General features: G+C 37.4%; 2 protein-coding genes and 2 long non-coding RNA genes across 7 annotated transcripts; 2 read left to right on the top strand and 2 right to left on the bottom strand.

Annotated features, from left to right (window-relative positions):
• The first annotated feature begins 2 nt into the window (after positions 1-2).
• Positions 3-874, top strand: LOC143265827 (uncharacterized). Its single transcript, XR_013040574.1, has 2 exons — positions 3-164; positions 516-874. It is a non-coding gene; the product is annotated as an uncharacterized LOC143265827 (long non-coding RNA).
• Positions 202-1291, bottom strand: LOC143265824 (uncharacterized). 2 transcript variants are annotated; one of them, XR_013040571.1, is made up of 4 exons: positions 1047-1291; positions 876-948; positions 531-727; positions 202-437 (listed from the first exon to the last, which is right to left on the bottom strand). It is a non-coding gene; the product is annotated as an uncharacterized LOC143265824 (long non-coding RNA). The 2 variants fall into 2 exon arrangements; XR_013040570.1 differs by having other exon boundaries at positions 203-437; positions 876-1291.
• Positions 1292-1479: 188 nt separating this feature from the next.
• HUWE1 (HECT, UBA and WWE domain containing E3 ubiquitin protein ligase 1) lies at positions 1480-19360 on the top strand. 3 transcript variants are annotated; one of them, XM_076540006.1, is made up of 23 exons: positions 1480-2300; positions 2680-2760; positions 3718-3798; positions 3885-4103; positions 4189-4428; positions 4507-4569; positions 4653-5143; positions 5225-5501; positions 5587-7011; positions 7098-8077; positions 8153-11419; positions 11665-14319; positions 14393-14569; positions 14648-15615; positions 15699-15758; positions 15839-16198; positions 16310-16585; positions 16659-16847; positions 16974-17161; positions 17233-17366; positions 17473-17638; positions 17713-17903; positions 18045-19360. In XM_076540006.1, the coding sequence occupies exons 3-23, from the start codon at positions 3754-3756 to the stop codon at positions 18145-18147; spliced, it is 12474 nt and encodes a 4157-aa protein (XP_076396121.1). In that variant the 5' UTR covers positions 1480-2300; positions 2680-2760; positions 3718-3753; the 3' UTR covers positions 18148-19360. The 3 variants fall into 3 exon arrangements, with proteins under 3 accessions (XP_076396121.1, XP_012141275.2, XP_076396122.1); XM_012285885.2 differs by lacking the exon at positions 2680-2760; XM_076540007.1 differs by lacking the exon at positions 2680-2760 and having other exon boundaries at positions 11680-14319.
• Positions 19361-19912: 552 nt separating this feature from the next.
• Positions 19913-21924, bottom strand: Rae1 (ribonucleic acid export 1). Its single transcript, XM_003703442.3, has 6 exons — positions 21512-21924; positions 21248-21421; positions 21106-21177; positions 20738-21019; positions 20470-20664; positions 19913-20218 (listed from the first exon to the last, which is right to left on the bottom strand). Exons 1-6 carry the CDS (start codon positions 21767-21769, stop codon positions 20132-20134), a joined length of 1068 nt encoding a protein of 355 aa, XP_003703490.1. The 5' UTR covers positions 21770-21924; the 3' UTR covers positions 19913-20131.
• Positions 21925-22000: the final 76 nt, after the last annotated feature.

A 22000-nucleotide genomic window follows, 5' to 3' on the forward strand; every position in this document is an offset into this window, starting at 1 on the left:
AGTTATGCCAGGCATATTCCATCCAACTCTCAGTTTTTCCCGACGGACAGCAATAATATCGATTGTCCGGCGTTCTGCACCAGTATCTGCAAAATTGCCCGTGGCTTTTACCGCGTCCTCCAGTTAAGCAAACGGTCGTGACGAAGAACAACGTGACGATCAAAGTACGCATCCTGGAACACTATAATAATAACATAGCATGATAATCATATGGTAACTTAGTAACATAGTAGATTAATAATATAGTAGATTGATATATAACATAAGAACTTGGTAGCAAAGAAACTAAGTATTACAGATAGTTGATAACATAGGAAACTGTTATAAAAAATTAACAACTCAGTAGCAGAGGAAGTTGATAATGTCGAATCTTGATGACATAGGAATTATTTGTTGATAGAGATGTAGCACCATTGAATAATAATATATTCCTATAACTATAGAACAAGAATTACATTTCAATATAATATTATTAATATCAACATTATTTATAATTTTTCTTAAAAAATAATTAGGCATGAAGTACTCACCCGTCTCTTCGTTTCCGTCTACGACTGATACTGCAGCGGACATTCTTATAAGACGCGGAAGACTGCTCTTACTTGAAGCTCTGTCACAGAATGGTTGTAAATTATTCCTCTCCTCGGAAGAATTAATTGTTTTGCATGCTTTACAACTCGAAACTCTTCAAAGTTTCATTTTCGACGATTTGTTGAAGTGACAACTGCTGTGAAATAAGTGAAAAGAATATTTAGTGAGGATTCGAGAAAGCCGCTTTCTATTGAAAATACTACTGTCAAGATATGTTACTCTACATTGTATCCTATTTATGATGTTATGTAATATTTTGCATAAATAAAATTTTATGAAATTACTTGTTCGTTCTTTCTTCTTTTTTCTTCAATGCATCCAGCATATTCAATTTTAAATTGATAAGACGATCAGCTTCTATACAAGTTCAAAATAAGTACAATTTAAACTCGTATGTTTTTGAGATGCATCGGACTAATGCCAATTGTTGCCAAAAAGTTACTAGATTTACTTACTAAATTTCAATGAGTGTGCTATTATTTAAAAGTATTTTAAAACATAAACTACAACGAAAATATTTGAAGAAATATTTAGGAATTGTTGATCTTCCGGAACATTCGATCAGTTTCAGTAATTTGACATGGCCGAATGAATCGTTCATTCAGGGCTGGCTTAACAATAAAACGATAACAAAGAAAATCATTTTTTGGTACTATTTTCCTAATCTTTTAAGTGAAAGCAGAAAACACAAGTGAAGTAGGATAACCTTTATAAAATTTTACTCTACTTTCTAAGGTAGACAAATCCCGCAATTTTAAGTTTCAACATTTTTCCAACTTTCAGTCTCCTCTGGACTATCGCCTCTTTTCACCCGCATATTACGCCGTCCCTGAGTTTGTTCGATCGTCGTTTTCACTAAACGAGAACGAACGGATTCTCTCTCTATCTGTCGTCCATTCTAAACGCGCCCTAACAATGAACAGTTACGGCTGGTTACGAAGCGTCCTATCACACGGAGAGTTTCTCGGAAGCGAACGAATCAGAAATATCCGTGAATAGTAGGACGCATTTGCCACATAATTCCCGTATTGCGCAGCGATAGAATGCAAGCGTACGATTTTCAGAAATTTCTCGATAAAAGATGTGGATCAGTTAACAGTGGATAGTCAGTGTTGCATCGTTTCAGCCTCGTCTTCAGTGTTATTACACGAGTATGCGTGCACAGGCAGCCAGTGCAGTGCACTGAGCGCGATTGAAATCGTGTTCGTAGTCGAATCATCGAGTCGTGTACAGTGTTGTGCAGTGTCGTACGAAGGTCGTGAACTTTCGTGAGATTGTTCGAGAAGCTCGCGTCCGGAAGCACGTTACGAAAAGGTTAAAAGGAAAGGTGGACGATCCTCGGTGGAAAGCCTCGGTAAAATGGCGGTGATCGGTACTCCGATTGGCGCTAAGCGATAGAAGAGGATCGCGCTCTATTCACACTCGTCAAGTTTTGTTTTGATCTCGTTCGATAGTCCAGCCCCACGGAAACCGGTCGATTCTCGTCGCTTCCGATCATTCGGTTTTATTTTCTTTTTCATCCCGTGTGAAATCGCGATCTGCGTCTCATTGGCGAGAAAATACGATCGAATCGAGGACGATCAAGGTGGTAAGAACCACCGACGGAACGGTTTTCGACGGCCGTGATGCCGCATCGTTCCGACCTCGAATTTATCGAAAGGCCGTACGACAAGGACCATTTTATCGAATCCTTGTCAGCTTATCTCTAGGTGAGTTTTGCCACGAGTACCACTTTTCCGCTTTCACTACCTGTCTGCATTTTCTGCGCGCAAATTTTTTCCATAATAGTTTAATTCCTGCTCTTGTCACTTTTAAACTATATTCGTTATCTTGACATTTTTTTGTGCGCACATCGTCCCTTTGTTGTTGCTTCGTGCTCCTCGAATGGAGGCCTAGTTAGGTTAGGCCTTAGAAACCGATGACTCTGCATCTTAACGAGAATCCAGGTTGTTTTCGTTCCTATTGTCCTTCTAACGGTGCAATCTTCTAGAACATTGCAATATTTGTTGCAATTTTTTACATATTTTTTCAACATCTTCTTTGTTTATTTTGTTTTCTTTGTAATCGTTCGTGTATTTCTTTATTTAGGTTTTTCCTTCGAATAATCATCGATGACGTAGATTGTACGATTTGGTACAAATTGTCCGTGCTTTAGAGCTTTGTCGCGAGGTTTGTAACGTCATTGTTACTCATTTTATGAATGTCGTGTCTCAGATTATTCCGATTTTTTTTTAATCGATACAATTTTTTCTTACGACATACAACGTTGTTGATAAATTTTGTCATTAAAATCATCGATATACAAAGATTTATTTATTAATATGAATTGTTTTATTTTTAATTTTTTCGACCATATGGAAATTTCTTATAATTCGTTTAAAAATAATAAAATCTTTAATATTTAAGTATTATGTTAATTGTTACATTGTAATGTTGCACTTTAATATTGTTTAAAATATTTGTGTATTTAAAAGAAAAATTGAAATCCTCTAACCCATTAATGGCCAATATTTCATTTTAGGATACAACTTTATGTAAGAATTATACAAATTTTATTTAATGTAAGTGATTTTATTTGTGCATAAAATTGCATTTAAAAAATGGTATATTGACCCATTAACATGTTAATATATATATATGTATATCTTTAGAAATGTATTTTAGAAATTTGATCAGAAACTTTGTACTAGTGTTGAATTATTGAGTGTTTAAGGATCTTGTTGCTTTTGTTAACTAGTCAGATGACAACTTCTTTAAGTTGCTCGTGTGCAATCTATAAAATATTTAATAAAAGTTTTGTCTAATTGATACTGTGAATGTAGTAAAATGAGACCTGAGTCAATATTGCAGCAACTGAGTGATATAATTGCATGAACTTGTACATGTGAATCATTCCATCATATTTTGAAAGATATGAAAGATACCTGATAATTTTATGTGATTAGATAATATTATGCTATAAATTTAGCCTATTTAAAATTTGTGATTTTATTGAATCTTTTAATTTTAAAAGGCAATATGTATATACGTGTACATTTAAATATATATCCTTATCCATCTATATATAACATATCCTTTTAAAAAGATAACTTTTTGTAATTTGATCAATTGATAATAATGTTTCAGATTTTAAATTGACAAAGAAATTCTCTATCTGCCAAAATGAAAATTGATAGAAATAAATTGAGGAAGTACACTTCTGTACCAGTAAGTAACAATTTATAATGAAAATTAATGTTTCATATTAATGAATTAATACACAAGCTTTGTACTATAAATAAATAAATTTTTAGCCTGCAGAATGTCAGGCCCTTATAAGCAAACTGCGCTCATGCTCCCATGCAGAGTTGCTAGAAGAGCTAAAACAGATAGATGCCTGGACTTTTGGAAAATGTGAACTATTTCATTGGATTGATGTGTTAGATCTTAGCGATAGTATTTTGGAAGAGGCTGCGACAAAAAGTCCAGACAATCCATGGGAATTAGCCTGTGATCTCCCTCAAAATCGAGAGGTACAACTATCTTATACATTTGTTGTATAACTTTGATTAAAAGTAAAATAAATATTTTAACAAATCATTATTCTACTTTTTATAGGCAAAAGAACTTCTTCTTTGGGTTCTCCATCTCACAACACTTGTCATTGAACATTCATACTCGCGGCATTTGTACAACAGTATGGAACATCTTGTAACATTATTGTCAAGTTGTGACATGCATGTTGTACTTGGTGTACTAAACATTCTTTATATGTTTAGTAAACGTAGTAATTTTATTGCACGTTTGAACAATGACAAAAGACAAGCTTTATTAAGCAGACTTAATCTCCTGGCTGAGGTAAATTGAATATTATACTAATCTAAGTATGAAATAAATGACATGCCAAAAACTAAAAAAATTGTATGTAATTTTTAGAGTTGGGGCGGTAAAGAAAATGGATTTGGCTTAGCAGAGTGTTGTAAAGAATATCCAGATAAAGTAAGTAATTTTTTATAATGATATATTATTTGTCATAATATATTTCATATTGCAATATTCTAATGTTTTTTTTATTCTTTTAGCCACTACCTGCAAGTGCCACAACATTACATTTTGAATTTTATGCAGAAAATCCAACATCTGATGCATCAAATACCACATCAAATAGTGGTACAAAGAAATCTGGACAAACAAATCTTGTAACATGCATACATATAGAAAATGTAGACAAACTTGGCAAAACTCCAGCACAGATAATGAATGATTTATTAAAAGTCTATAATGTACCCCAAGATCGACAGATTGCGCTGTTCACACATATAAGGCTGGCACATAGTTTTTCCGATTATCGAAGACGTTTGCAGTGCGTACATGCTCGATTGCAAGCATTATCAGTACTTGTATATAATAGCGAACTGGAAGAAAATGCCCGTTGTTTACTGCATCCTGGACTTTTAGAAGAGTTAGTCGAATTGTTGGAACTTCCACACGCACATCTTGTTGAAATTCGTGCAGCAGCACTGCGAACTCTCACTAGTATTATTCATTTAGATCGTAATTCACACTTTCCAAAGTAAGCAAAATTTTTAAAATGCAATAATAAAAATCTTCTTTATATTACTAATGTATGACTAATACTAAATTTATTTATCAGAAAACCTGGCTCGAGATTAAACATGATTATCGACGTCACTGGAGCTAGTTCGTATCACGGATTTCTTCCTGTATTAATTCGCACTTGCATTACGTCATTGATTTCACCGCAATCTGATGGGCAGCCTTTTCCTTTGTCGCTCGTAACGGCGTTGTTTAGCTTTCTTTATCACCTAGCGAGTTACAAAGCCGGAGGTGAGGCTCTCGTCAGTTGCGGAATGATGGAAAGCTTATTAAAAATTATAAACTGGCCTGGAAGCGAACTGGAACACATAACGGTAAGATTTCTCTAGCCTTTTGTTGTTATATCACACATAAATTTCTTTAATGATTATTTTATATATACAATCGATTTTGTTACAGTTTGTAACGAGAGCAGTTCGTGTGATAGATTTAATAACGAATATAGACATGCAAGGATTCCAAGCACACGGTGGCCTAGCAAGCTTTATTAATCGCCTCGATATGGAAGTAAATATTTGCAGAAAGGAACAACCCTTTGAAATTGAACCGATGCATTATCAGGAAACTCCGCCGACAACTCGGGAACGATCGATAGATCGAGACGAGAATCCTGCAACTTCTCGTCGCATGAACGAAGCGTTCGATGAACGCGAAGAATCCTCTAATCCTATGGAGTTGTCGGAAGATGAAAATATGAGTTCCAAAGCGGATGAGAAGAACGAACAAATACCGGATTATTCGTCTTTAAAAACTGGGAAAACTTGTCTGCCTCAACGTGCTGCGGTTTTAAAATCAATGTTAAATTTTACAAAAAAGATTATTCAGGATCCAACTTTCTCTGATAGCATTAGACATGTTATGGAAGGCACTTTACCTTCCTCTTTAAAACATATTATTAGTAATTCAGAGTATTATGGCCCTTCTCTGTTCCTTCTTGCGACGGATGTTGTAACTGTGTACGTTTTTCAAGAACCTTCTTTGTTGTCGTCTCTGCAAGATAATGGATTGACTGACGTTGTGTTACACGCTTTACTCATTAAAGAAATCCCTGCTAGTAGAGAAGTTCTGGGATCACTGCCTAACGTGTTCAGTGCCCTGTGCTTAAATCAACGAGGTCTAGAGTCATTCGTAAAACGACGTCCGTTCGAACGCTTATTTAAAGTATTATTATCGCCAATGTATCTTCCTGCAATGAAACGGCGTCGAAGCACGGATCCGTTAGGTGACACAGCTTCGAATCTGGGCAATGCTATGGATGAACTAATGAGGCATCAACCGAGTTTGAAGGTTGACGCAATTGCTGCTGTTATAAAACTGCTAGAAGAGCTTTGTGTAATGGGTTGCGATCCCCGTTATATTTGCTTGCAAGCTGAGGATAAATTCGATAATTCTCAATCGAACTCGAATTCTGGAAATCGTCAATCTTCTGGACAGTCTGTTGGAGTTGGCGTTGGAGATTCCGGCGATGGAGGAGGTGGCGGAGGTGGAAGCAGTAGTGACGAAGAAGAAGATGATGAAGAGGAAGCCAGTACGAGTTCCCATCCTCAACGTGAAGAACAATCTTCATCATCCTCCGCACAACCTGGTCCACCACCTCAACCTAGAGAAAAAACTCCAATAGCTCTAATGGAATACATACAGAATGTAACAAAATTCGTTGACGCTATTCTCAGCAATAACTCAACGGAAGATCACTGCAGAGAATTCGTTGCCCAAAAAGGCCTTGTACCACTATTGTCAATTTTGGGGTTACCTAACCTACCCGTTGATTATTCAGTCACACAGACAGCTCAAGCTGTGGCTACAGTTTGTAAAAGTATTTTGGTGAGGCTTGTAATTTTTGTAAAAATGTTTGCAATGTCTGACATCCTACACAAATTTTAATCTTTCATACTTTTTTCTATTTTCAGAATCTTGCTCGCGAACCACTAGTTTTAAAAACCGGACTATCTCAGTTAAACGAGGTTTTAAACTTGTTGAAACCATTGTACAACTACATGGAAGCTCCAGGAGGTTCTGTTTTGTTACACGAGCTCGTTTCTGCTCCAAATTTGGAAACAGCCTTTACCAGCGACACTGCGACACCTCTGCTTCATGCTATGAACGCCGCTTACGGATATATAATAATGTTTGCTCAAGTGTGTCGCACTAGTCAGAGTGAGATCAGAAATTTAGCCATGAACCACTGGGGATCAGAACTAGGTCTCACTGTCTTGAAAGGTCTTTCAGAACTATACACAGCTCTGATTTGGGAAAGTACAGCATTACTGGCACTTACTACAGAAGATTTTATTCCGCCTGGTTGTGACTTTGGAAAAGAAGATATGGACAAACTAGTACCACCTGAATCAAAGACTGAGGGTGAGAGTTCTAGCTGGTCTGGTGCTGCATCCTCAGATATGGGAAGTAACGGAATGACAACAGCCATGGAAGCTTTAAGTACCGATCCACCACCAGTTCCCATGGAGGTGGACGAGAAACCAAATAATCCTAATACAGGAAGAGCATCTCCAAGTTCTCATCGATTCGCGTATCCGAAGCACTTACTAGGACTCACGTCCAAAATGGGCAGAGCATTAGCAGAACTTTTTGCTATACTCGTAAAACTTTGCATGGGTTCTCCAATCAGACAGCGCAGAGCACAGCAATTGTCAATACCAGCTCTTCCTCCGCAAGCAGCAAGAAGTGTAGCAACTGCTTTGAATTATGTACTAATTCGTGGATTATCATGGGACAAGTTACCTCCGTCAACGGTACCTAAACTTCAAGTGACTTTCTTAATGTGCACCTTGAGTTTCGTACCTCCCGCCCTGTTTGATGAAAAAGGTTATCCGTTTCATCAGATGCTCCAAAAATTCGTTAAGCTAGGTGGACAAAATGCATTCTTTGCGTAAGTATTTAGAACTCATCCAATACATATACTGCTTAGTTTTCAGGTGATTTAATTATATGCACATATTTTCAGTGCTTTCCATTGGGTATTATCTGGAGGAGGACAGTTTCCACTAGCTGAAGGATTAGAACATCCAAATTTACCTGATTGTACCGGAGAATTTTTGGACGGTTGGCTCATGATTTTAGAAAAGATGGTGAATCCTAAAACTCTACTGGATTCACCTTATGTTGATGTCGTAAAATGTACGGGAATGTATAAAGTATACGAAACATTCGATGCAATAAAATATTTGACTGATATTCACAAGGAAGCTTTTGAAGCAGTAATGCTAATGTGGGGAAAGAAACCATTGAAGAGCTATGGAGCACATATGACAGAATTAATTTTATCTATTTTGCGACACATTCTAAGAGGTGAACAAATGATTAAAGAACATTCTCAGAAAGAAGAAGACATCAGAGAAGCAATTTCTGGTATCACTAGCGGAACCAGCGGAATCGCAAGAGCTGGTGGAACAATATCCGATAGAGAGGAACTAGAACCAGACGTAAATCCAGAACATCTTAGACAACTAATGGATATGGGTTTCAGCAGAGCTCACTGCATAGAAGCTTTGCTTCATACGTTATCCGTTGAACAAGCCACAGATTACCTCCTGACTAATCCTGCTACTTTACGAAGATCAGATGTACCAGCAGGTGATGCGAGTGGACAAGATCTTGTTATGGATTTGGAATTAGTTGACGACGATCAGATAATGCACGCCATAGCAATGTCGCTTGGTGAAACGGAAACGCGAAAAGTTTTCGGCTCAGAAAAACAAACTCGTGAGACTACCATAACAGAAAGCATAGATGAATTCACACATAACGCGCTCAGTCAGTGCTTAAACTTACTGGACTTAATGCCTGATACTGTGTACAGAATCTGCGATTTGTTAGTCGCTATTGCTAAAAGAAATGGGGACGAATGGCGTGATAACATGCTACGACAACTCATGAAGGAAATTGGCAGTCTAATAGACTACCTGATAGGAATTGCCGAGAGTCAAGATCCAAATGCTGGTGCAAAGTTAGTAGAATGCGAAGAAGCTAACAAGGTCACTGGACGTATATATCTGTACACCATGTTTTTTGAGGGAACATTTCAGGAAATGCGAGTTCCATGTGCCCAGATCGTAGAAGAATATGCAATCTTGAACAAACTTGTACGTTTGTTGGTGTTAAGCGAGGGTCCACTTACAGCTAATAAAAATAAAATCGTTAAGGAAGGTAATAAAGATACACCCTCTGCGAAAACTCCTAAATGGCTGGCACCATTATTGCTGCTGATAGAACGTCTGGAAAAAGTAGCCATATTAAAGAAGCGAAAAGAATTCATGTACAAGATAACGAACAGATTGTGGAAGTGGTTCGACTTAAGTACAGGAAGATGGACTTTATACTCATCTGTAAATAATCGAATAATTAACGACGCATACTGGGCTGGCGAATCCAGCACCAGAGTAATGTGCAACAAACGAAGATACGTGATCAACTTTTCTACCATGACACAAGTCAACGAAGATAGCGATAATAGGAGACCCATCACAATGGGCTTTAAATTACACATGGGCAACGAAGATGGTGGATCTGGTTCTGACTCGAACATGGACACCGATGAGAACCGAATGGACGATAAAAGAAACACCGTTCTCCAAGGACTGGACCCTAGTATGGCACCAGGTATCATACGTGCTTGCGTAAAATTGATGGCCATTCCAGTAGATCGGGATGCTTTGCATGCCTCAATGAAGGTATGTTTGCGGTTCACGAGAGATTACGAGAATGCTGAGATATTTGTTCGAGAAGGAGGCGTGAAACTTCTTTTGGATATGGCTGAATCGAGTAGTTTCGCTGGTTGTATCAATCTCAGTACTCTTCTTATTCGCCACGCCTTGGAGGAACCGCGCACTCTTCGTCAAACTATGGAAAAAGTAATCCGTAGTCGTACCCAAGGTAATATACCACCAGCGTGCAAGGAGATTTTGTTCATGACTCGCCAAATCAACAGCGCTGTTTGTCGTAACCCGGAAGTCTATAGAGAAGTTTGTGCAAACATTTTGCGAGTAGACATCAGTTTATTAAGGAAAGAAGACGGTGACAACAGGTTGATCGTGAAGGCCCTGCCACCCAGCCACACATCAGCTTTACCTATGGTGGAAGAAGCGTCTATATCTGTAGTCAAGGACTTGCTGAATGCTCTGATAAAGCCTACACCAGTTACTTCTGACGAGAAATCCTCGACACCTACAAGAAGCCCTGAAAAGAAGGCGGCTTATCTAAATTCTACTGTGGAATGCTCAACATCTTCTCGACGGGATGTTCTAAGGAATAATGCAACTACAATGAATGATACTATTGATGACGAAGATCAAGTTTCCCAAATAATTCCTATGAAAATCTATCCAGATGTTAGCAGCAACAGCAAAGCTGAACCTGAAGAAGCGAAGAAACCTTTGCTGGCAAAATCTGCTATCTTGAAGATACTTGCTGAAGCAGTTCGTTCATACAGCGCGGTGGCAGGTTTAATTACAGAACACGTATACAGAGCAGGACAAAGTGAAATGGTGACAGAGGATACTTCTGCACTTGCCTTTCTCTTGGACAAACTCTTACCAATGTTACCAGAAAATTCCAACGATAAACAATATAACATGGCAAGGATGTTGATAGCTGCGATAGCTTCTTGCAATCATTCGCCTGATGCTCAGACAATTTTGGTTACTGAGGTGAAAGCAGCATTGACAAGAACCTTAGCCCTCCCTGAAAGCTCAGAAAAACACTCGCAATTGCAATTGCTGATCGGTTTGATTTCCACCATGATTGATAGCTGTCCACCAACTCCACATAATCAGTTGAGAGCTTCTCTGAAAGTTCAACAATGTAACAATGTCAATTACATTGTGAGAATTATGTTAAGGAAAGGAATAATAACTGATCTAGCAAAGATTCCACATAGTCTTGACCTTTCGAGTCCTAATATGGCTGGTACCATCAATGCTGCTTTGAAACCGCTTGAAACACTGTCTCGAATCATAAATCAACCAATGCCTGGTGCTGTTAACAATAAATACTCAAAACCAAAAAGTAGGACGGTTCAAGAAGAACCTATCGGAGAACAAACAGGAACTACTACGTCGGAAGCCACACACGCAGTTGGAGAGGAGACAAACGAGGATGCAGAAAATACTGAACATGACATATCTGTTACGGCTGAAAGCCTAGAACCTACTTCTGAAAGCCAAGTACACGAGGAAGCCGTCCTTGAAGATATCATGGATCAACTTCTTGAGAGGTAATCATAAATAATGTTATTTTTAAATAATGTACAGTGTGCCAGATTTAAGTGCATACGTCCAATAAAAATTTAATTTCAATCTTTTAACGAAGGAATGGTTTGGTTTATAATAATTATGGTACCACAAACTAAAGGCATTTCAATAGGGCATACTGTATGTTTGTCAAATTCATATTAAAAAACTTTATTTTAAAAATTATTATTTTAGGTTCATGTAAGCTGCTGTACTTATAATCAAGTAGTGTATTGTTTTCCAGGGACGGCTCTGGTGTGACGGAAGATCAGTCCTCGCGCCCTCACAGACCAATGGACATCGATGACGAGAGTCTCGCGATACGGGATGGCGAAGCTGACTTCGACCCAACACGGGACGCCACAATACGAGAAGATCTGCTGAGCTCTGATTCAGATTCCGACAGCAATCCTTCTGACGATAACGAGGACGAGGTGCAAGACGATGAGGATGAAGAGGAGGAGGAAGAAGATGACGGAGAAGAAAACGAGGAAGAGGAGGAAGAGGAGGAGGAGGAATCTTCGAATTATGAAGAGGATGGAATAGAGATTTACGAAGACGTCGGGGAAAGTGGCGTTTTCCGCATGTTCCCATCAGCAGAACGGGACGGTAGCAATGTCGTGATGATTCGACACAATATCGATACTCAGGATGATGTAAATACCTCTGCTACGGTAACACCGCGATCTAGTCTTCCGTGGAATACAACGTTTCCCTTACCTCTGGGCTTATTCGATGACCCTCCTTCAGTCTCTGAAAGTAGCGGTATAAATTCGCATCCGCTGTTAGCACCACAAGGTGGTCTGGATGCCAGTGGCACAAGGACTCAGAGAGCTATACGGCCGCGGAGGTTCCAATATCTCCAATTGCCAAATTCACGCAACCCGAATCCACCGGTAATACTGCAAAGACTCTTAGGACCAGCCGCACAAGCGCTTCCTTTATCCGCCAGTCAGGTGTTAGCTTCCAGTTTCCGGGATACACGGGTTGTTTTAATGGATAATGGTCTTGGAATATTAACAAACCAAGACGAAGAGCAAATAGACCTCGTGGATCAGTCTGGCTACCTTCTGGGACCTAGCCTAGCAGCCACATTAAATAGTACTCCGACCGCTCTACATTGGTGGATCGAGGAAAGTAAATTGTTGGACGGTGATTCCCAGACAGACTGTTGTATGGGTGTTGTATATAAACTGATCCCGGGACTGGAGAAGTACAGAAACGCCGAATTGGCAGAACGAAGGGAAAGACGCAAAAAGCAACACGCCTCTGAGAAGAAAAATGAAAAAGATGGTAAAGAAGGAAAGGATCATATGAATAACACGGAATCTGGTTCTTCCGCTGTGATACCCATACAAGAACAAATATCAGCGGCATCGACGTCGCAGAGAGAGGATATTGCCGACTTTGTCCCAAGATTTGAAACTTGCGTTGAAGCAAGTCGATCTGAACGCACACCTGACGAGGACATAATCGATGTAACAGGTGAGATGGACACGACAGTCCAAGAAGACGAGGAACGATCGCCTCCACCACCGCCAGAGGAACAGCCGTCAGAACCCAGGGATCCTCGAATCAGCAACCGAAATCCAACTTTAGAACTCGCCGAAAGTATAGTTGACTCTGTTCTTGGACCTTGTGCATCCGAAGCGAGCAGACTGAGACAATCTGAACGTATAGTCGAGGGATCCAACACTAACGATACGTCCAACCGTTCCAACACGTCTATAGTAGTCGATTTCAGTCAAGAAGCTAACGAAGTCTTGTTAAGAGAAATTGATTCGTCTGAATGGATTAGAATTTTCACCGACGACAGTCAGTCGAACGTTGAACGAAACGCCAATGTCGTAAATCAGGATCCTACTACTTCCACATCAGGAAACGTTAGTGCAGAGACATCGGAACAGCAACAACAGCAACAAGAACAGCCTCAACATCCGCGACAGGAACAACCACAACAATCACAGGAACAATCGCAACAGCAGCAACAACAGCAATCTCAGTCTCAAGACCAGCAACTGCCGGATGGCGTAGATCCATCGTTCCTAGCTGCCTTGCCAGAAGATATGCGAGACGAAGTCATAGCCGAACAGCTTAGACTTCAACGAATCAGGCAACGAGCACAGGCAACTGTAGTGGAGGAAGTGACAGGACCTGTCGAAGTCAATCCTGAATTTTTAGCTGCATTACCACCAGCGATTCAAGAAGAAGTCCTCGCTCAACAACGCTTGGAACAACAACGACATGCAGCTGCAAGCGCCAATCCTGAAGATCCAGTCGACGCGGCTGCATTCTTCCAGAATCTGCAGCCTGCCCTTCGGCAAGCGATTCTGACTGACATGGAAGAGTCACAGATCTCCGTTCTTCCTCCGGATTTGGCCCAGGAAGCTCAAAATCTTCGCAGAGAATGGGAGGCTCGAAATCGACACATCATGCAAGAAAGATTCCTTAGCCACGTTAGCCAAGGAAATACCACCTTATCAAGTATACTTAGGACTTCAGCTAGACGTACAGGTGGTGGTAATCGTTATGAAATCCACACCGTAGCACAAAGAGGTCAGTGGGACCCCTGGAGCACCCGCTTTGATTCTGGTATAACGCATCAAGTTTCTAGCTTACGACTCAGAGGCAGACAGTTATTGGATCATGAATCGATGGCTTGCGTACTCGTGTTGTTGTTCGTTGATGAGCCAAAAATTAACACGCTGAGGCTTCATAGAGTTATCAGGAATCTTTGCTATCATGGTAGCACAAGAGAATGGGTGGTTAGAGCCTTGCTAAGTATCATGGAAAGAAGTAACGACGAGAATAAAGATATCGCCATGGATTTCGGTGGGAAATTTAGAAGGAAAAGCTTGGTACCGATGATGCACCATGATTATTGGTAAGAAACTTTATTTTTTTTTAATTTACATGAGATTTAAATCAGTATTATAAGACGCTCTGTTTTTCCTCAGTGCTCCTAAAATTTTTGACCAAAGAAGTAGTGCGCAGTCATGGTTAAACATTAGCATTGATGCTGCACTAGGCTGCAGAGCAAATGTTTTCCATATTGTAAGACACGGTGGTAAAAAGTCAGAGAGGCAAGGTAGCAGTATCGCAATCCATCCTCAAGCAGCACCTACAGTTTGCAGGTAAATTAATTAATATAGTGATCTTGAAGTTTAGGAATACACATTGTTCTGAAATGCAATCATATATATTTTTTATAGACATACATTGGAACTCCTCATATCGTTGGCTAAAGGCTTCCCTGGATACTTTGTGCCAATCAAATCTAAAGACTCAGATGACAAAGAAGGTAACAAGGATAAAGATTCAAGTAACAAAGAAGAAGCTGGCTTAAAAAGCAAATCTACATCGAAACCAGGAAAAAGCGATCAACCAGATTTCTGGGACATGCTGTTGAAACTCGATTCGTGTGCCTCGAAGAAAGGAAAATCTGTCGCTAGGTCACATTCGAACTCGAATTTAGGAAATGATTCAGAACATAGCATGACCACTTTCGAGTCGTCTGCTTTCGGTCAATTAATTTCGATGCTGAATTGGTCGGTCATCAAACGCAGCAGCCAATTAACAGATAAACTTTTGAGACTGCTCTCTCTGATCTCGATTGGATTGACGGAAGTGAATCCTTATTGTAGACAGGAAGGAAATAAGAACAAGAGAATGGAAATGAACAAAGAGCAGTGTATCGCTGCGCCTGAAGAACATCTCAGGTTGGCTGTACAAGTTTTAACCAGCAAGAGTTGTTCAGAGGAGGGATTAGAAGATGCAACTGCCTTGTTGCTTAATTTGTCCCATTGTCCTGATCCTACTAGACAATTAATATTGAAATTATTGTTGGAAGGCGCTATGGAATTGGCTAACGTCGTTTGCGAACACATCAAAGATTTGATGATGGAGTTGAAAGTTTTGAACCGTGAATTGAGACGAAATTCTATGGAAGAGCAACCTTCGACTAGCAGTGGAGGTTCCCGAGGAATTCTTTTAGACAGGTTTACAAACGAGAGCGTTGTAGTCACTGCACCAAGTAAAGTTAAAGCTGGAAGTGATCTTCAGTTACCATCCATGGCTGCCCTTGTTAGCAAAACTTCTAGTCAGGCATTCTTTTTAAGAATACTTAAAGTGATCGTACAAATAAGGGAAGCTGTGCGCTTAGCGAATAGTAAGAAAACAGGTACGTTTGCAAAAGAAAATTTTGTAGTTAAGATTCACTTTTAAGAAGCAATCAATTACATGTGTTTTAATATTTATTTACAGCCAATCAAACTTCTGAAAGTTCTGTAGATACTGCAAACACTAACCAATCTTCAGAAGGAGGTAATTATTTTATAAAAAATAGGATCCCATTACTTAAATAAATTCAGAATAAAAAATACATAATCTAATTTTTTTTATAGCCGAAGAAAAGCTTCCATTATTAAGTGAAAGTTTAGTACTGGATCATTTGTGGGAAACACTTAGCGCCTGTTTATTGGAACTTGAATATACTCCTGATCATCATGCAGTCTTAGTTTTACAGCCCGCAGTAGAAGCATTTTTCTTGGTCCACTCATCATCGAGTATTTCTCGTGATCGCCAACTAAATACAAATGCAGATAACCGGGAAGTTATTCCCGATTTAGCACCAGTTTCACCTATATACTCAGACAACGAAGGTACATCCCAGTCCGAAACTACTATTAACACTTCATGGGATATGACACCTCCGCCACAGAAGACGCTACCACCGGATCAACTGAAGTTCCTCAAATTTGCTGGTATGAAATTTTCTTCGGGAATTATCTCTTTCGATTCTGTTAATGAATTCTTAAATATCATGAAGATTAGTAACTGTAGCAAATTTTTAATCCTTTGTATATTGATTACAGAAACGCACAGAACTGTCCTAAACCAAATTCTTCGCCAGACAACCACGCATTTAGCGGATGGACCATTTTCCGTGCTAGTGGATCATACTAGAGTTCTTGATTTCGACGTGAAAAGACGATACTTCCGTACAGAATTGGAACGAATGGATGAAAGCATCCGCAGGGAAGAATTAGCAGTACACGTTCGTAGAAGTCATGTCTTTGAAGATTCATTCCGGCAACTTCACAGGCGGAATGCGGACGAATGGAAAAATCGTTTTTACATCGTCTTTGAAGGTAAAAAAGAGGATAAATAGTATGACAAATTTTGCTTTTAAATTATATTTATGTTAACGATTATTCGTTCTAGGCGAGGAAGGTCAAGATGCTGGAGGATTGCTTAGAGAATGGTATGTCATCATTTCTAGAGAAATTTTCAATCCTATGTATGCCCTGTTCACTGTAAGTCCTGGCGACCGAGTGACTTACATGATAAATTCTTCTTCGCACTGTAATCCTAACCACTTATGTTACTACAAGTTTGTTGGTCGAGTTATTGGTAAGTTTTTCTTTCCTGATATAATCAATAGCTACATAATTATTATATGCTCAATTTCGAAAATATATTAGAAGAATATTATAATATATCCTATTCTTTAACTAACATTGACAAATATTATTACAGCCAAAGCAATTTACGACAACAAACTTCTAGAATGTTACTTTACACGTAGTTTTTATAAACATATTCTGGGAATACTAGTAAAACATACTGATATGGAAAGTGAAGATTATAGCTTTTACAAGGGTCTCGTATATCTCACTGAACACAATATCGCCGATCTTGGATACGAATTAACGTTTTCCACGGAGGTAACTTGAAATATGTTTGATTTACGTGTTAATATATCGACAAGTATTTAACTTATATATTATATTTTTAGGTTAATGAATTCGGCGTGAACGATGTTCGTGATTTAATACCAAACGGACGTAACATCGTCGTGACTGAAGAAACGAAGCTAGAATACATTCGGCTCGTGTGTCAAATGAAAATGACTGGAGCAATCCGTAAACAGTAAGTAAAGAGAAGCAATGAGCATTATATATAAATAACCTTATTGTTTTATAAATATACAGAATGTATTTGGAAGATACAAACCTTTTCTTGACTTGTTGTCTAGGTTGAACGCGTTCCTAGAAGGTTTTTATGATATTATTCCGAAACGACTGATCTCTATATTCAATGAGCAAGAACTTGAGTTGTTAATTAGTGGATTACCTAATGTAGATATCGAAGATCTTAAGGCCAATACTGAATATCATAAGTATAGCGCAAATTCTCTACAAGTATGTACTTCAATTTAAATGTTATGGAAAAATGTGTAAATCAGTATTACATATGCAATTTGTTCTTAATTTAGATCCAGTGGTTCTGGCGGGCATTACGTGGTTTCGATCAGGCAGATAGAGCTAAATTTTTACAGTTCGTCACTGGAACTTCGAAAGTACCGCTGCAAGGTTTCGCTGCTTTAGAAGGAATGAATGGTATACAGAAATTCCAAATTCACCGTGAAGATAGATCTACGGATAGACTTCCCTCGGCACATACATGGTAAATTTTGTATATCTATTTATATTTTATAATTTCTATGACTTCCTAAAAAATATAAGGTTGACTGCGGATAGTTCTATACTCATATTAAATTCAATTCCTACCGTTATGTAACTTTAACGACAAATTTTTGTTTCTTAGTTTCAATCAACTGGATCTGCCCGTTTATGAAACTTACGACAAGCTCCGCACGAATTTGTTAAAAGCGATCCACGAATGTAGCGAAGGATTTGGTTTCGCCTAAATTACTGCAAAGTTGAGCAAAGTTGCGTGATTTTGCATGAAAAAGTCTCTGAGCGAAGAGAAACACAAAAGATCAAGAACAGAGAAGAAACAGGATTAAAAACACAAAAATAGATTATAAAAGAGTATCGATAAGAATGTTTGATCTTCGCTCAAGATCTAGTATATAAATGTTTACTCCGCTATATACATATTAAAACTAAAAGCGTATGTATATACGTAAAATTAACGATGTAATTACCGATGATTACTGTCGCTAGAGTTTATTTTGTTGAATGATCATAAAAAAAAGAGGAAGACGCAGAGAGCTTAACGATAATTTCCGATGAAAGGGAAAGAAACTTAATCGGACACTTTAATGAAGGTCCTTAAACGATTAAGAAAATAACATAAAGATTCGATGTAATTCATCCTTAAGAGAGAACAGCAACGGGCTGAAATAAATGTAATATAAATGCGACTCGAAGCTGCTCTCCTCTTGAACAGATTCGATAAAAGGGAAAAACAAATTGTTGCCGAGGCGGAAAGGCAGATGGAAGTGTGCCTGTATTCCGAGTACGTGTTTATTTCCTTATTATTACGCGTGGAAGGAAACATCAAGCAAACTAGAATACATGAAAACCTGTGTACGCGTGTTAAAATATATTGTGCGTAAGCGTGTACGTGTTGTATGTATATGAGTGAATGAGAAAAAAGTAATATTATTCAAAAACCGATTAGACACGAGCCTAAATACAAGAAAAACATTTCACGATGTTTTATCCTTACGCCCGCAAGAAAAAAAAATAACGTATGGTTGTACACTATTAGTATTAATATATTATCTAATTCTTAATCGCTAGTAATAATCATTAATTAATATCTTTTTAATATTAATCATTTAAGAAATGTGATGTTAAAAAGGATGTCATGTAACATTTTTCCTTTTTTTCTTTTTTTCCTACAGATAGGTAACGCAAAGTCACGTCCAATTCGCCCCAACTCTTCGGCTCCGATATCCCTCAACTTCCTTTAACGATTTTAGTCCACTTTTGTTCCGGAAACGAAACGAAATTTTTAATCGAACGAATGTTAATTTTGTAAACACATCGAATGGGACAATATACGTTGAAAAAATCATAGATACACACCAATCTTTTTTCGCGGTATTGTTAGGAAATTATTGCTTAGAAATTCGCAGAATAAACTAAATGTTGTATTTCTTATAAAAAGAATTGCGTCTTTTTTTTAATTATACGAAGAGCAGCTTCTGTCTAAGATTTAGTATTTCTTGATCAATTATAGAAAAATTGAGATTTCAATTATAATCCGGAATAATGAAATTTATAAATATTTCTTGTTTAAACATTTCCTCATTTGTAACGAAACAATTGATATACATACAATACAAATGTAACTTTTACATCCGTTTTTCGTAATAGTTAATAATTAAACATTGATAAATGAATCTATTGGTTTTGAGGAAATAATTAATGTTTTAATGATTTTTAAATTATAATAACATAGTATTAATATAAAAAAATTTTGTTTTATTAATAATACAACGTAATGGTATTAATTTATTAAAATGTGATTGGATTTATATTTATTTCAAAAACCAAATAGATGAAGGATAGTTTTTGTATTAGTTTCGAGATGTAAAAGAATTTTTTACTAAAATTATTTTTTTACATTTTTACACGGACAAAAAAGGAATAAGACTCTTCTTGCATGTATATACTACTTTGTACAATAAGCTTGTGTGAAAAAGTGAAATATATACATAATGAAAATGTAAACTACAATTGTATTGTATATCAAAACTATTTACAATTTATTATAATGGTATAATGGCAGAAAATGTCTCGTGTAGCTAAAAGATAGGAAAATTATAATTTATCCATAAGAACAGTATAACCTGTAATTGTAATTATAAAATCTAGCATCTTGAAACACATCACAGAATTCAGAAACTCGTTAAGTTAATTAGTCGGTGCTCCTCTGATTTACGGTGAGGCTTTAGGTTTTAGTTCTTCAAAACATGGTCTAAGAAATATGGAATTTTTCTTTGCTGGATTATAATATTCATGACCCTGTAACATAAACATATTACTATTAATAATCTTCTTTCCTAGAAATGTTAAATATAGTTGATATCATTTTAAATAAACATTAATTTCAAACAACATTATGTATAGAAATTAAAGTAATTGAAGTTTAAAAAGTATTATGAATATTCATAACTTTCTATTTCCTTCAGTCCTCTATAAGATGCAAAATAATATCTTATATAATAACTTCATATTGAAGTTACATATGTAATAATCGTATAAAAAGAAATTACTTTTGACCAATCATAAGACACTGCATAAGCAAATATTTGTCCATTGTGATTAAAACAACAGCGAGTAATAGGCTGTTCCATAGGTTCTGAAGACTTTAGTTTAGTTCTTGCATCTTTATCCCAAAATCCAAATGTGCCATCTCCTCCAACAGTTGCAACAGTACCATGAACTGGATGAAAGGCAATATCATTGACCTAAACAAAGAACAGAATTCACATTAAATATGAAACAAACTTTGAAGAACAAAAGTATCTAAACTTAACCAACCGCGTAAATATCTTGATATCCATTAGGAGTTCCATTCGTTCTATGACACTTGAAGGTGAAATTTTCTTTTGAACTTAAATTTAAATGATGTATTGCTACACGACCTTCTGTACTACCAATTGCAAAACCAGTAGGAACCTTTTTCTTATCTCTAAAAATAGCAACACATCTATACTGGTATTTCAAACTTAATTCCACTGTTTTGTACTCCCTAGGACTGCCCTCTAATTGATAAACTATTAGTCCTCTGCCTGCAGTCCCTACTACAGCCATTGGATAATCCTATAGCAATTAAACGTTTTAGTTTTAACCATTATATATAGTTGAAACATTAATTATGTTCTAAAATGATAGCTGTATGTACTTACAACATCAGCACAGTAACATCTCTCGATTAAATTTATAGTCATTGCTGGCTTAGGACTTCGCAAATCCCAAAACTGTGAAGAATTTAATTATTAATATTTGAAGATTACAAAAAAGGATTGCAGTAAATGAATAAAAACCCACTCTTAATGTTTTGTCCCAGGAACCTGTCATAAGGCATGAATATGTACTTGCTTTGATCCAATGGCAAGTTTTAATAGGTGCATCATGAGCTGCTACTTGAATGCTCTGATTTGAAGCTAAGTCCCAACATTTTGCTGTTTTGTCACAAGATGCCATGAATACTTTTGTCCCATCCTATATTAGGCAAACGCATTATACATTTTTAAAAACTTATTGCAATAGTGTTATTCTTAGCAACGTTTGCTATAAAGAAAGTAAACTTACGTCGCTCCAACAAACATCAAGCACTGGAGCTGCCATAGATTGCATTGATTTAGGAACTGTTTTTCCAGATTGTTCAACTTCCCAACAGCGAACATTGCAATCCCACGAACCGGCGACAAGAAAATTTTGTGGAATAGATGCAGGACTAAATGCAAGACTAGAGATAGAATCATCCGGAGGAGAAACAACCTCAAAATCCTGCATTGGATTAGATGATGTCGAAGTACCAGTTCGTAGGCCTCCGCTTTGATTGAACATCGTTAATAGTTTTTTTATTAAGAGGTATTATTCAATGAAAAACACGTTGCTCTCAACGTAGATACGATACAATTATTTCAATTCGTGTATCACAAAACACTCAACGTTTTATACACGTGGTTTATTTGTGTGTCAAATAATATAAACTGACATAAGCGCTACTATCTAGAAAACGAATAGAACGAATACTGCGTATAAATTTTAAGATGGTAAGTTCTAGAGACCTATATA

This window comes from Megachile rotundata, chromosome 15, assembly GCF_050947335.1.
Source record: "Megachile rotundata isolate GNS110a chromosome 15, iyMegRotu1, whole genome shotgun sequence".
Taxonomy (NCBI): Eukaryota; Metazoa; Arthropoda; class Insecta; order Hymenoptera; family Megachilidae; genus Megachile; species Megachile rotundata.

Coding starts and splice junctions, on each gene's coding strand:
- Rae1 (XM_003703442.3), bottom strand. CDS start 21,769: ATGTTCAATCAAAGCGGAGGCCTACGAACTGGTACTTCGACATCATCT. Junction 21,178..21,247: donor CCTGGGACAAAACATTAAGA/GTGGGTTTTTAT, acceptor AATTCTTCACAG/TTTTGGGATTTGCGAAGTCC. Junction 21,020..21,105: donor GATGTTACTGTGCTGATGTT/GTAAGTACATAC, acceptor TAATTGCTATAG/GATTATCCAATGGCTGTAGT.
- HUWE1 (XM_076540006.1), top strand. CDS start 3,754: ATGAAAATTGATAGAAATAAATTGAGGAAGTACACTTCTGTACCA. Junction 4,570..4,652: donor GTAAAGAATATCCAGATAAA/GTAAGTAATTTT, acceptor TTATTCTTTTAG/CCACTACCTGCAAGTGCCAC. Junction 5,144..5,224: donor CGTAATTCACACTTTCCAAA/GTAAGCAAAATT, acceptor TTTATTTATCAG/AAAACCTGGCTCGAGATTAA.